General features: G+C 40.6%; 2 protein-coding genes across 3 annotated transcripts in view; both read left to right on the plus strand.

The window, feature by feature from the left end:
- The first annotated feature begins 26 nt into the window (after positions 1-26).
- Positions 27-10,140, plus strand: LOC310952120 (matrix remodeling-associated protein 8-like). The gene is made up of 10 exons (XM_083920620.1): positions 27-146; positions 4,630-4,656; positions 4,777-5,091; positions 5,189-5,290; positions 5,386-5,847; positions 8,354-8,512; positions 8,619-8,649; positions 8,739-8,818; positions 8,911-8,964; positions 9,089-10,140. Exons 1-10 carry the CDS (start codon positions 119-121, stop codon positions 9,112-9,114), a joined length of 1,284 nt encoding a protein of 427 aa, XP_083776746.1. The 5' UTR covers positions 27-118; the 3' UTR covers positions 9,115-10,140.
- Positions 10,141-11,655: 1,515 nt separating this feature from the next.
- LOC310951822 (putative segment polarity protein dishevelled homolog DVL1P1) overlaps positions 11,656-15,816 on the plus strand; it is a 27,782-nt gene continuing 23,621 nt past the window's right edge. For both annotated transcript variants that reach the window (XM_083920248.1, XM_083920249.1), the window contains exon 1: positions 11,656-12,067. In XM_083920248.1, the coding sequence (XP_083776374.1) occupies positions 11,898-12,067 (170 nt within the window). In that variant the 5' untranslated portion in view covers positions 11,656-11,897. The remainder of the gene's footprint in view (positions 12,068-15,816) is intronic.

The following is a 15,816-nucleotide window of genomic DNA, read 5'->3' on the forward strand; positions in this document are numbered from 1 at the left end:
GCAGGAATACAGCAAAACACAGCTGAGCCGCTGCTCGGTCAACTTTGTTTCACCAATTTATGCGCGCACCACCACCTCTGCCAGGCTTTTGACCTCTGCTGCCAGCACTGTGACAAAGATGCACCTCGACATGACTCTACTCCACAGTAAGTTCTTCTCCTTGCTTGCTTTTGAAAGAGAAAAGGTAAATTGAGGAAACTTTCTTTGTTCCATAATTGGATCCAGGTTAGAAATTCCCGTCGGGAACAAACGCTGTTCCGTTCTCAGGTCTGCTGCTGTTTCACTGTAAATATCTTATTTCCCTCTGCACCTCTTTGCCATGTAAGATATAAGATTGACCCAACAGCCTGAATCATTGATTTAATTTATTTATTTTTAAACTCGTGGGAGCTGTGGGAAAATCTTTTAAACAAGCCTCTTTATTTGTTGCCTTTAATTCTATAATAATAAACGGACAGTCCGCGTTATGGTCGTTTAAACTAGTTTAGTGCCGTATCTACTATTTAAAGTCCCAGAAAGGTGCTTTTGTGTATGTATTTATTTAGGCTATTTAACTATATGTATTTGTTGTTCATTTATTGCTGACCTAACAGTTAACATAATGAATTTTGTTATATTTATTGGTAGCCTGCTTTTTTTTTTTGTCATTTCTATTAATCAAAACCCGGATTTAATGTATATGCAGTGGTGGAAGACATATCCTTAAGTGAAAACTATAGCCTAACCTGCTACACTAAGAATGCTGTTACAAGTAAAAGTCCTGCATTCAAAATCCTCCTCAAGCAAAAGTACAATAGTATTAGCTTAAAAGTGGGCTACTCATTATGCAGAATGGTCCATTTCAGAATAATAGCCTATATTCAAATACTGCATTATAATTTGTGATGCATTAATGTCTTCATCATTTTAATGTTAAAGTTGGGGCTAATTTGAATTTTATTACATACTACTGGTAAAAGGTCACACTTTCTTAGTTGATTTATATTTTCTGTCAATCTAAATCTGCAAAGTAAGTAGATCTTTCAAATAGATGTGGAGAAGTAAAAAGTACAATATGTGCCTCTTAGATGAAGGGAATATAGTATAAAGTACCATAAAACAGAAATACTCTAGTAAAGTACAGGTATAGTAGGCTATGAGTAAATGTACTAAGTGACAGTCCACCACTGTGTGTACTTATTTATCTCATAAACTATTGCCATTTCCTGTGAAGCCTATTGATGTTACTCAATCTGACTTAATTTTCTATCCACGGCCTTTATTTTAAAATAACCCTGGTTCTGAAACCGAACAGTCATGGAGCTTCATGGACTTGAAAGTGAAACGGATCATTGCGTGTACAGTAACGTTACGCGTCTCTGACGAGCCTCGGCCTGTTGTTGATAGTGTGTATGTGGGATCTTCTGTGGCTTCAGCCCAATGTGTTTCCAGTTAACTGTGGTCTGAGTCGAGGAGTCAGCACAATCCTGCAGCCAGTCATTATATGTGTCAGTAATGAGTGTTTCACCACGAGTGGGCTGCTTTGAGTCCGCACGACGTGGAGGAGGGGGATTTACCTCTCCAACCATGTTTATGGGTTCTGTTTTAATTACCTGCCACCGACATCAGGGCATGGAAAAGATTAGGGCTGCTTTATTGAACAAAATAAGATCCTAATCATGCAGATACTCAAGGACACATGAAGGTAACATGTTTGTGTTCTTGACAGGCCCAGCAGGCAGTCAGAAAGGGATTTTTACAGTAAAACACACTAAGACCATGCTCCCAAATTATTTTTATTAAGTTGATCATTTAGTCATGATCAGATATACATAAACAGTGACGTAAGTGCATTTTGGGGTGTGTGCTTGTAGCTTACTTGTTTCCATTTTCTGCTACTTTATATTTTGTTTTCATTTTAGAGGGGAATATTGTGTACTTCTTTTTTTACTCTTATATAATTATTTGTACACTTTATTTTACTAGTTACAGAATAAGAATATATATATCAACACGTAAATATTGATGTGTTATTATGGATAAAGATAATACTTTATTGATCCCGTGGTGCAGCTATACCCAGCAGTATATAGCCTATCAGCCCCACCTGCAGCTGATAAAGATAAACATTAAAGCATCAATAATTAGAATTCAATAATGAGTACTTATTGTATTATATTCCAATGCTAATTCTTTTGTACTTTTACTGGAGTAAAATTTTGAATGCAGCACTTTTTCAGAGTATTTCTAAACTGTACTGTGTTGCTACTTTTACTTAAGTAAAAGATGAGATTACTTCTACAACCACTGAGGTGTAGTACATACAGGCATCGTCTGATCCTGCTGGTGTGGTCCCAAATGGATCCCTATCAGTTGCATGAAGATAAATATATACATTATCTGTAGTAATACACACAGAGAACAAGTTTCTAACACACATTGTATATTATGGCCAACACAATGTAAAATATTTGCAATTGTACTAATTTGCATAGAATATGCAAATTAAGGAAGTACACCTGAGTGTATCCATAGGGGAGTCAACAGATTTAGCTGAGTCTGCAGCTGGACACATGTGTTATTTATTCTCAACCTGTGACTGGGCTGTGAGTAAACTTTACACACCCACAGCAGCCATGAATCACAGAACTTCTGCTGAGTAAACACATGCTTTATGTTTGAGTTGAACCCTTTTTAAAAAAAAAATGTACCATAGGGATGACATTCTGTTAAGTGATTCTCCATGTGATACCCAGGGTTAAAAGTGACTACAGTGATTGGGCAGATCATTCGGTAAATGCCTGTTATTATAGCCGGTTACTCTCAATAGCACATTGTTAAGTCTTTAGTGTTAAACTGTCCTTGTGAGCCACAGAGGCTCTGTGTGTGTCTGGAGGAGAGTTGGAGAAAATTACAGGGCTTGGGACACTTTGTTTTACCTTCTGCAGGAAAGTTTATAGTCTTCATTAGAAAACCCAAGTTTTCCATTGTGAGGACTGCTCTCCGATGTCGCTGTGTGCTGAAATAATACTGCTCAATTATTATATACATGGTGCATACTTACAACATCTCTGCATAAACGCACAGTAGCAGCAGCGCTCCAGTGAAGTGTTGTTTGGATGTGGTGAAATGAACACTCCATGTGTCTGTTGCCTGTGCTCACATATGAAGTGAATCATCATAACGAGCAAAACACCTGAATGGAAACACTTTTTGGTCTTGCGACCAGTGTGAAATACATGTTGTGCAACTTGCTTTTGGTTGTTGGGCCATTCAATTTACAGTGTGTTGTTTTTCATCGATATAGTAAAGTGTCAGTGATTAAACATACACTTGATTGAGCTGTTACTTTCTGCTTTTAGTCAGTGGTGGAGGTACTCAAGAGACTCTTAAACTTAAACAATAGTAGCAATACTGCAATATAAAAATACTCCAATACAAATCCCGATAATGTCCCTTAATTTATGTAAAGTATAAGCAAAATGTACTGACTTTGTCAAAAGTAAAAGTATTTATAATTCACCTGTGAGTGTTGTGAATGCCTCGATAGCATTAGTATAATGCGTAATGGTATGTCATTTTACTGTTTTATTTGGTTCTTAACGACTATTGTGTAGATTAATCTACCGTATAACAATGCATCATGTTTTACAATTTTATTTGATAAACTCAAACAAATGTAGTGAAGTAGAAAGTCAAAGTATTCTCCTCTGAATTGTTGCTGTATTTTGACTTCTTAGTACTGTACGAGCCTGTGTGTAGTTTGAGATCCTCAGAGGTCTTTTAACTGTTCCAGAGGCCCTGCATTAAAACTACAGGGGACAGAGTTTATATAGTTTACGCAACCGGAATTGTTTTTTGTACGTTTCTTCGTTTTTTAAATCCTATGATTTTATAATTTGTCGATTTTAACTTGTGAAGCATTTTGTGTTAATTTAAAGTCATAATAAGTCATGTATTATCTGTGCATCGTAATGTTACACTCTTAATTATTTATTTGTTTATGTACTAAATGTATCCACACAACGCCACTGCACCTCTACCCTTATAGCTCACAGTAGCCATTACCAGGACAGTAAAAAATACATGTGTAAGTGTTTGGTTTAGGCACCGGGCAGTGTGACTGAAGTATATGCTGAATAGATGCCCGGTTCTTCATCCCCCTCAGGATCATGGCCTTGCAACAAGCCAGCAGCAGCTGGGATGAATAGAGGCTCTGTAAGCTCTGGCTGTATGTGTCTCTGCTGGCCCTTTAGTAAACACACGATGAAATAGCACTGTGGGAAAAGGTGCATGGGAAATGGCAAATGCACTGTAGGAAAATGTCCTATCTCTGAAGAGAGAAAACACAAACAGCTGTTTTTTTTTGCTGTTGTATTCCAGCGTGTCTTTTAAAATCGTGCCTTGTTTCTTCAGTTTTCCTCTGTTATTTTTTATTCAAACAGTCCTCTCACCGAACCCACATCTGTTCCAACACTGAAATCTTCCACTGTCGTTGGGTCAGGCCAGGTCAAACCCTCGAGCCATAACAAGAATTTCCTGATTCTTATAAATATTAGTGATCAGGCTGATGTATGCAATACCTCAGCAAGTATGAATTAAGTGCTATAGTATGTATCTGAAATCACTTTTGTTTTTTTTGTCTTTCAGTTGTTGCTCTGCTCTTCCTGCCAGGAGGTAAGATATTTTTGTTTCTCAATGCACTACCTTAATGCTTAGTAGCTCGTGCTTCATGCTTCCCTTTCTGTGATTGCTGCATTGATATTCTGAACTCATGTTTTTACTTCTCTGTATCAGCATGGGGTCAGAGCGGCGGCAGCAGCAGCACGCTTGGTGTGGTGGTGGAAGCCCAGAACATCACCTTCCCTGCAGGGTCTAAGGCCGTTCTGCCCTGCCGTAGCCCTCGTATGGTGTGGACCCAGGACAGTCTGAAGGACCGTCAGAGGGTAGTGCACTGGGACTTGGTTCCCAGCAGCCCAGATTACTCCGTGGAGCGAGTCGTGGACATGTCCCCAGGAGCCCGCCAGAGGCTCTACAACGGCCTCAACAAGGGACGCATTTCCCTCACAGACTCTGCTTTCAGTGATGGCAACTTCTCCCTCATCATCAACAGTGAGACTTCCCCAAGTTTTTCAGTAGCACCATGAACATTGCACTCTTTCAGTTTAAGATTTCATCTTACGGTTTCTTGGACGCTTATTTTTTTCAGATGTGGTCACAACTGACAAAGGAGTTTATACCTGTAATCTACACCATCACTACTGCCAGATTCACCAGGCCATTAAAATCCAGCTCAATGTCACTAAGTCAGGTGAGCTGTCCTAACCATACAGCACAAGGTTATTCAATGAGTCATGATGCATTAAACATTATATAGTAATGTATTTCACACCTGTATGTTTCAAGCTCGAAAAGAGAGACGTTACTGGGATGGAGAGAAGACTGTGTTGGTGGTCTTGTTGGGCAAGTCAGTGGTATTGCCTTGTGTAAACCGACGCCCCCTGTGGAGAGACGGCCTCCAGGAGGACCAGCAGCAGGTGGCTCACTGGGACTTCCAGCCCCCTGGTGTGCGTCCAGATAGGGCTGGCCGCCTGGTTGACCTCTATGCCTCCGGAGAGCGCCGGGATTATGGACCTCTCTTTGGACAGAACAAGATGAGCGTAGAGGAGGATGCTTTTACTTTAGGGGACTTCTCACTGTCCATTGCTGAACTGAAGCCTGTCGATAAAGGCCTGTACTCCTGCCACCTGCATCACCACTACTGTGGTCTTCATGAGAGACGCATCTTCAGGCTCACTGTGGGACCTCCACTTCCGTCCGCACCAACTACAGCACCCCGGATTTTACAGAACGCTGCGCCAGAGCCAAGTAAGTCATTTTGAAAAAAGAGACGCATCACTGGGACTTTGTTTTTCCAGGCGCTATGGTTAATTTTTTTCCCCATATGGTTTCTCAGCTGAACTGTGCATAGAGTGACAACACAGCTCCTGGACTTTTTGTTATAATTATAGGCATAGTTGGTCAGTTGTATCAGTTCCTCTTCTCTTCTGCCAATTCTCTTCTCAGACCTCTCTGGTTTTGTGTTTTAGCTGAACAGAGAGGGAGGAGGTCGAAGGAATGTAGAAGCAAGTTGAGTGAGAAAGAAATCTTTCTGTTTGTTGTTGACTGTGAATTCAGCCTTCAGCAGGTTTTTTTGGAGTTAACTATTTGCAGCTATGGCTTGAGAAGATGTGTACAGTAAACAGCTTTAAATTGGCTGCAACGGAAGTGGTTTCATTTTCCTAGCTGACTTTTTCTTTTTTTCATTTTTACTGCTTTTTCATTTACAGCTGCAGACATTTTAACTGCGCTGAGCAGAGGAGTAGGCTCCAATAGCCAGTCATTCTGGGAGTGGAGGGTGTTTTTTCCTCCGTTTGACCCCATTTTTCCAAAATTCCCAACCACATGTCTGGACTGGCTACACTGTATCTCAAGTTTTGTTTATTCTTTGTCCCAGTCTACTTTATTTATCTGCTGATGTGTATCAGCTTCTGGTAGAGGCGTGTTCCCCAGCAGTTGAAGGAAGTCTTATACTGTACATCTGTTCAACATCTGGGCCAGCTGTGACATGAAAGAGCAAAGTAAGGGGAGGGGATGCAGGTATGTTTCAGACTATAGATCTTCCCCTCCTGTAAAGATATGACAGCCCATGTATTAGCTCCATTAGTATGTTGAAGAAATGCTCATGTGGATAGATGGCATCTTGCCTGCGTCCTCTGAGTAAACCCCATCTAGGAATTCACTTCTCCTTTACGCTCCGCTGGTCTTGTCTTTTAGATAAAAAGTGCTTGTGCTCATGCAGGCGCCAGCGATCATCTGAAATTACAAATCTCACAAGAGCTTTTCACTTCAATTCTGTAATTATTCGTGGCAAATAGAATCTTTTTTTTCTTTTCTAGTCACGAAGAGGGCGTGATGTGAGCTGTCAGCAATTCAACTTAAATCTTTATCTTTGAAAATGAAGATGCTTTCCTTCACATCATTGACTTGCAAATGATGCATATCCCACAGGAACAAAAACACAGGGTAACCACTGTGCAGCATATGTGAAATAGCCATTAACACATACAGTCTTGTCAGATCTGTCAAGAAAATGGAAATGGGCTGCTGCCGGGACATGGCTGCAGCCCTGGTTTTGACAGTAGAGCTCTAGAGAAAATGACCTTGGACATGTCTTTGCAGTTTCATGCATATTAGGTACATTAAACAACGACAGGTGATAATTGCTAAGCAAACTCCCACTTAGGAGGTGGACGATGAAGTCAGAGTACTTTTTTTTTTTTCATGAATGGCTGGTTTTCAGAGATGGTACATTACACGTTTTCTTCATTAGTCCCTCACTGGCACCTAGTTTTACTAGTGTCCAAACTAGCTGCTTTAATGAGGGACCACAGAGTAATGTCATACTTGAGATAAAGATCAAAAAAGATTTGGTGTCTTTCATGGTCCACTTTTTTCTGTGATCAGGCTGCATTTGAATTTAGAGAGAAATTGAAAAAAACGTAGTCTTCTAACAATTTGGTTTTTTAATACCCTTTAACAGCTGTGTTGACGTGCATTGAATGATTGTTCTGCAAAAGTATCTGTGGTATAGGACTGTAATATTGTTTAGTAGCAGACAGTAGTTGTTATGGTCTTAGTTTTTCAAGCCTACCCTATATTTTCTGTGCTCGTCATTTGTAATAATCATCATCAACAGTAAGCGTTACACAAACAGTCCGGGTCACTGTCAGACTGGGAGCTGCCTGCAGTGTTGTCAGATATGTATTTAGAGTTCAGTGAGGAGCTCTGCTCAAAGTGTCACAGATTTATTTTTCATGCATGCAAAAACTTCTCTGTTTGTGAGAAGACGTGAAAAGGCCTAAATGGAAAACTAATACAGACATGCAGACAGACCACATAACAGAATCCGCCTCTCTTTTCCTCACACTTTCTGGTCAGCCTGTGTTTTTTCTGAGGAGAAAAAAAAATAACAGCTGTATGACATCAGGTCTGGAAGCCATTACCACCGACCAGACATTTAACTCCTTTCTCACCCTCTGTGGCTTTTGGAAACAAATGAAAAAGAATAAGTCTTGGGGGGAATAAGAAGGTTTAGTTATGTAGAAATGCATTTAATTTTGATTTGCGTTTATTGCCGTTACTTTATTCCAATGTAACTATCCAATACATCACAGTTAGAATATGACGACTATACTGTAAATCCTCTACACTACATCCAACTGTTGTTTCATATGACATTGGATTTTCTTCATATTTACTATATTAACCTCTGCATATGTATAAGAGAATTGAGTTTACAGCAGGAAACATTTGATCTCTGTTCTGCCCTAAGGGACTAAAGAGGTGGAGGGTCCCCGTGTGGTGAATGTCATCCTCCCTGACCATCGAGGTTATTTCGTGCAGCATTTGGGCTACTTCCTGGCAACATTCCTGCTGCTGGCATTCATCGTTGTTATTGTCATTGTGCTGACTCGACGACGCAAAAAGAGAGGTGTGTGTTTGTGTGTGTTTAACCCTTAAACTCTCTTGTTCTTGTTATCTGAAAACCAGCTCGTGTTTTATAATTACTAAAAGAGATTGTGTGTTAAATCTTTCAGGTCTGGAGTATGACCTCCGTCGATCTTATCGGTGAGACATTACAATGCAGTAAATTATATGCCATTTTCCCTTTAAACTGAGTCCAATTGTATGCAGAACAATTCTTATTTCATGTGCAGGGGGGATGTGGTCAGCGGAGGTGAAGTGTCATTAGACTGCACAGAGATGAGGACCTGTAACCAAGAACCTCTGAATTCAGGTACAGTTAGCCTCATCCACACGCATGCAGTAAACACACATTCATTAAAAATAATATTTTCTGATATTCTGTATATTCACTACAATCCACAGAGTACAAAAACAACCTACTGAGGGAGAGAGATATGACCAAAGCCTGCAATAAGGGTGAGCAGACATTGTGCCATGTTGCATTTCAGTAAATAAACATCCAACAGTAACATCCTTACAGCCTCAGAAAATGAACATTATATTTTATTAATAATGCTGTCCATCCCAACTCCTCATTCAGACTTTGATGGGAAGCTGTGGAAGTGAGTGTGATCTTCCTGAGATGCTGCTGGCAGGTCCAGAGCAAACACCGGAAGAGTAAAGGGCCGTGGAGAGAAGGGGAAAAAAGATGAAACCAAGAAGAAGACAGGAGGAATGCTCCCTCTGCTGTAACTCCAACACATTAAGCTTTTTCACTAAAAGCCACCATCATTTTTTTTAACACGTCATGTTTTATATAACTTGCATTTTCACCAGATGTTATAACAATATGGTTAAACATATATTTGATCCTAACTCTTGGTTGGTTTATGTTGAACATTGGGCTTTTTTTTTTTTAAAACATCCTTTTCATTTTATTTTTCGTAAAAATGCATGCTGTTTATTATAGTGTGTTTTATGTGTACTTTGCATGCTTACAGAGCTGCAAGCTCACAACTCTTTTCCACTCTGTAGATTTGATTTCCTTTTTTTTTGTTGCACAATTTCTGCTGTACTGTAATTTGTAAAAGTATTTCATCATATTTGAAAAGGTAAAGTTACTGTAGGTAGATGGTTTCAGACTGTTTTGGAGCAAGTCCTGCACATTGCTTGCTATGTAATAAGTCATTTTAAACAGATTATGGTACCTTTTTTTAAAACTACATTTATACTTTCTTTTGTGGATTTTATGTTTCTTAGAAATGCAGATTTAAATTCTTCTCCAAATATGTTTTTTTCCCAAATGGATATATCTGTTCATTGATAACTTATCAAGTGAAAAGGGGTGACATTGTAGGACCGTGGACTAAAGGCTCAGTCTACCAAAACTCAGGTAAAACAAAAAAAATATCTTTTAACCATTTACTTGGTTGTGGGCTGTGCAGTACTTCTTTGCATCAAATACCCTGGGTTGTAAAACACTGAATTTTAATGACTAAATCTGCTGGTCAATGACACGGTACAAATCTGTGCGTCTATGAGGTTTACTGCAGGAAAAAGAGAGCATATCTCAGTAATTTTGAAATACAAACTGTAATCCTAACCCCCTTTTCTTTTTGCCTATTGCTCACTTGCACACACTCTAATGTTGGTCTCTCCTAAGAAAATATTTCTTCTATTAAAGATTCACAACAGTGGCCACAGACTCATCACTATTCGTTCTGGTTTTTAAACGGGGATCCACAGACATTAACCAATATATTTGGTGTTTGGATGAATACGGATGAATGTGAATTCATAATTTACCCATAGCCTTGAGTTTTAAGGATTAGGATTATGAGGGAAGGAACATTAGAGGTAAGTAATTAACCATGGTTTTAAATTGTAGAAGCATAAACGTGGTGTTCTTCGTCTAAACAATGTAACCAGATGTGCAGTAAAAAAAGCTTCCACCTATTTTCACTCCTGGGGTGATCAGTCACATCCAGTAGGAAGCAGTTACATTCATATGATGGATGTCTAATTATAACTAATTTGTAATTATTGTTAGAGACATGTTTAATAGGCCTGTTAACTGGAGAGAAAATCCCATTAGCTCAAATCATAAGTGCAACTTCATCTTTTTCACGCTTTTCCCAAAATCTCTCACAGTGCTGCTACTGTATTTTTAAAGGTGCTATATTGTAAAAAGCGAGATTTCCACATTTTTATTATGGTTGGGGTGCTTTATTAATACTGTGAAAGTATCATTACAGTCAATCCACAGCGAAATGCACACAGCCTGTATTCAGAAACTTTGTCTTTAAACGAGCCCTGAGGACTTCTGTACAGTTGTGATGTCACAACTGCACTATATATAGGTAGAAAGTGCCGCTACAGTGCTGTTACAGTCACTCCCCGGCTGCAATAATGGTGCAGAGACACAGAGCACCAGATGTGTAAGACAGAGGGTGAATCAGGTGTATTCAAACAGACAACATGAGAAAAATAATGTGTAAAAGGTTAAACTTAAAAGTTTGATTTAAAATGTTTCCTTTTTTAAATTACAGGATTGCTTTTATTCCTTGGGTTGTCACCAGTAATTAGGCGGGTGTGGCTCAGGGGGTAGAGTGTGTGTTCCCCATACCAAAGATCATCATTCGATCCCGGCTCCACGTGTCGAAGTGTCCTTCGGCAAAACACTGAACCCCCAAATTGCTCCCTGTGCTGTGCATGGGTGTGAATGGAAGTCGCTTTGGATAAAAGCGTCAGCTAAATGAAACGTAATGTAGATCCAAAATAGATGGTCATATATTATTAATATATTTATGTCTTTCGTTTAATTGATTTGTGTATATATACATTCCATATTAAATGAATATTGCGTTAAATTGCAACCCCGTAACACAGCTCACATCCCTCCGTTATCAGAGTTAGTGGTGATAATTAAAAAAAGAAAACAATAGAGCCAAGCCACTTGCTCTTTGTTCCATATCATGGCTGTACAGTGGCCTGCAGCGTGTACAGTATGAGCGGGTTGTATAAGACGGTCATAAAGGCCGGCGCACAGCCCAGACACGCCGCTAGATGACAGCACTGTCTAACCAATTAGCTTGTGAAAAAATAGCAATATTCCCAACTCCATATCGCAAGGATGTGGACTGTCCCTTCCTGTTTTAGTGCCGAGAGAGCCACCGTACCGACTCACACTGGAGCAGGAATACAGGCACTCATAACGCGATTATGTCTGGATTTTCGCTGTGTTTGTCCAACACACGGAGCTGTATTTTCCACCGCGGGGTGTCCAGGTTTATGTATTAGTGGACGCTGTTATGTTATTCTACGGGTAGCTGGTAACATAGCAGGCCTGTTTATTGCGCTGCCTACCCTTGTTCCTTTCCTGTGTCAATGATTGTCCTCCCTTCACTCTCATGGCGGAGACTAAAATAATATATCACATAGACGAGGAGGAGACTCCTTATCTGGTTAAACTATCTGTCTCTCCGGAGAAAGTCACCTTAGCGGATTTTAAAAATGTCCTCAACAACCGACCCGTCAATAGCTACAAATTCTTCTTCAAATCGATGGACCAGGATTTTGGGTGAGTGCAAACCACCGTGATTATTATTAGCCCGTACGTCTGGCCCACTTGCTATTTATTATTGCTGTGTGTGTGTGTGTGTGTGTGTGTGTGTGTGTGTGTGTGTGTGTGTGTGTGTGTGTGTGTGTGTGTGTGTGTGTGTGTGTGTGTGTGTGTGTGTGTGTGTGTGTGTGTGTGTAACGCGTATAACAGGCCCGTGATAGGCAACATCAGACGCTGCTGGCGTCAACATTGTTACATGTGTGCAAACTCCAGTGCCATGTCTGTTCGCATGCTCCTGGCACCTGCTCATTATTACTATCCTGTGCGCAGCGGAGGAGACACACGAGTGTTTGAAGTGATACCAGATCCGTCCAGAGCCCTAATGACGCAGCCCCGCATACGTTACCACAGAGCCAGACCCCCTGCCCCCCTCATTAATGCCAATATATGAACCCATATTAGTGTCTTCATATGAACCATGTGGAAGATAAACGTGAGAGCGATGTTGACAAAGCGTCCACATGTTCGAGTTCTCAGGTTTCACATTGTCTTGTTTTGTTTTGGTTTCCCCTGTGCCTGGTTATTGTAGCATGAGATTTCCAGTATGGATCATAAAGAGATGATCTTTAATTTTTTGGAGATTTTATTTCCAGCCACTTATAATAGCCCAGGAAGTTGTATTTCTTTACAGACACACACACAATGGACTGCAGGTGAATCCCCGGAGACTATGGCAACCACAAGGCAGTTGTTTTTGACTATTAGATATGCACTTGTGTAACCACCTTTTGCATTTAATTGCCCCAGAGGATAATAACCTTGTTTTTACAACAAATATCGTGTTGCACTGTGTTATTACAGTTATGCTACACAGACTGATTATAAATGCTTATTTGATTTCCTGAAGAATACTAGTAATCAGACACAGACGCCATCTTATCACACCCCACAGTCCATAGGCGACATGTTCTTGTATTTAGACATATATACAGTACTGTTTTTTACTGTGGTCAAGAGAGAGAAAATAATGACATTAAATATTGAACCCACAGTTATATTTAACCTCATTGTGTTGTAGCATTAGTTAGTGTGGACTAGTTTAGTAGAATTTGTCCTTACTGTGACAATTCTTTTTATTTTCCATCGTGAATTTCATCCTGAAAATCCCAGAAATGACATTTTCTATCCACTGTATGCTGGACTTTATGAATAATAGAAATATTTCTTCCTTTTGTTTCCTCTCTGTTCCTCTCTTCCTGATTGTCAGGAGTTACCGCAGGTCCACAAAGCTCTTCAGCTTTCTTGGTCAGCGAGATCTACTTGTATCAGGCCTCTGCTGAGGATGACATATTTGTGTCAGTGCCTGTTTCTCATTCCAGTCTGAACAGTCATACATGGGCCCACACACATTAATATCTGGCGCTGTAATCGCAAACGTGATTGGAGGAAATGCAGAGGCAGGCAGTGTCTATAGAGCCAAACGTCATACATTTCCACTGCAGCCTGACCTTGTGAGGGAAACTGTCTCTTCCTGGTGGCAGGCTAGGCTCGGTGCGCCGCTTTGTCCCCAGCCCCGGCTTCCTGCCTCTGTTGCACTGCAGGCCGGGCTGCTCACTGGGCCTCAGGTGATCGACAAGCAGATTATGGAAACAAACAAAGCATGTTTGCTTTCTCCACATGGAGACATGGCTCTGTGTTGCTGAACACACTGCTAAAGTAGGCCGACTGGCTTCTACATGTGCATCAACAAAGCACCGTAAATTAGGTCGGGAATTGGACATAGTCAAATATCTATGTTTTTACACAGAGCTGTTATGTACAGTTTATAAAGGCATCTCCATCAGCACTCCAGCCTTTGAGTTAAGGTTGAATATTCAGGCACTGTGGGTGCCGTATGGTACTGGCACAGTATGGAAGCAAACCCAGTCAAAGGCACAGAGGATAGCCTCGCTTTGTGGTAGCCATTCTGGCTGTACTGCATACACACAGACAGTATGGCTGCTGGAGAATTAGCTAGGGAGATATAAGACTGCTGAGCAGTGAGGGAAAACATCAAATCCCTTGCAGTTATAGACAGTGTTTGAAATGCAAATGAGCAGTCAGTGCAGGGTCCTCTGTAGTAGACCCCCTGCTGTGCAGGAAGAACCAGCCATTTTCTTATGGGATTGCTGAACTACATTTGTGCTGGAGATATCGGCTTTCTAAGCAATGGCCACACAAATTTGATAAGCGGTTTGCCCCCAAAACACCTCAGCTTACTGCAGCGAACATGTCATTTCAGCTCCCTTTTGGTATACATGTGACCGTGGACTCTGGCATTTCTGTCCACACAACAGAGGAAATTAAACGACAAACGTTTCTTTGTGCACATTTTATACCTCAGTTGTTTTTCCCCCACAATATTAATTAATTCATCCATATTCATAAGACAGGAAGCTTATTGAGGCTGTGTTGTTTTCGCACAACCCACTTGGCTTTTTCAGAGACTTCAAGGTGATGATATGGCGTTTTATCGTTGCCACTGGTGGTGAGTGGGTTTGAGACCTCACTATAATGCAAGTCACAGAGGCACTCTGGAGCTGAGGAAGCAGCCAGGGTGAAGCTCTGAAAGAAACACTCCTGTTTGTGCCTCAGAAAATAGGGGGCTGGAAGGGGAAGCCCAAGCCCCTGTAGTTAGAGGACAAAAATCTGCAGCTTTCAGCACAAATGCACCCCTGCCTCACCTTGCCTGTTTTTGCAGTTTGACAATTGTGACACATTCCGAAGGTTACACAGCATTTGTATGAACAACAACACTCTTACTCTGATAGTGACTGTACAATATATATTGGATAGTGACATTATGAGTGGAAAATTACCCAAAACATGAACTTTGTTATTGCGATGCTGTGAAAACCACACGGTTACATTACCACAGTAAATTAGACATCAACAGTATGCATGCTATTATTAACAGTTTCCTAAGTGGCTAAAGTCCAATTTAGCTGTTTGCTGAGTTAGACTCTGTCATATTTAAGTCAATCTATTCACAATCTTGTTTGACTACAAATATTTTGCTTCCCTGTTTATAGTATTATAAGCATCAGCCCAACCAAAGTCCTTGGACTGCTGTCCGGTGTTGGCTGGCTTCTCTTGCTCCTGGTTTCTGGTTTAGGCTGTAACTACCTAGCCCTCCTCTGTCTCTCAGAGCATAAACAAACATGTTTAATCTTCCCCAGCTACACAAATATCTCCAGCAGTGGAATATCAGCGATCGTCAGGATAAATCTTGTGTCATGATCCTGTGAAATCTGTTAAGACCTATTCAAGCTGTCAGCTCTAAGAAGTCAGATCTGTGACAGCAGCCCACACCAGACATATGCTTCTCTAAACATGGGTTACAGTTTGTTTGTGTGTGTGAATGTGTATGCATTTGTGTCTGTGCTTGTTAAATGTTCAGGGTGGAACTAACACTGCTCCTGATATCAGATGGAAGCAGAAAAGAATGCAGGCCATGGGTATTTTACCGCATGATAAAGACGTCATCTGTTATGATTGGAGTGGTTTCTTGGATCATCTGTTTTCAGTTCTTAACAGTCAGAGATATATTTTGCATGCCAGTTCTTTCAGATACTGGAAAACTGCAATTGCATTGGTAAACTGCGTAAAACTGGCAACGTTACTTCAGTCAAACATTAGAAAGAAGAAGCGTTGCTGATATTTTATTTTCACGGGCCGCTCCCACATCCTCACAAGTCACCTTACAGCTGTTCATGCAGCTTGAGAGA

The sequence above is a fragment of the Echiichthys vipera genome, assembly GCF_963691815.1.
Source record: "Echiichthys vipera genome assembly, chromosome: 9".
In the NCBI taxonomy this organism is placed as follows: domain Eukaryota; kingdom Metazoa; phylum Chordata; class Actinopteri; order Perciformes; family Trachinidae; genus Echiichthys; species Echiichthys vipera.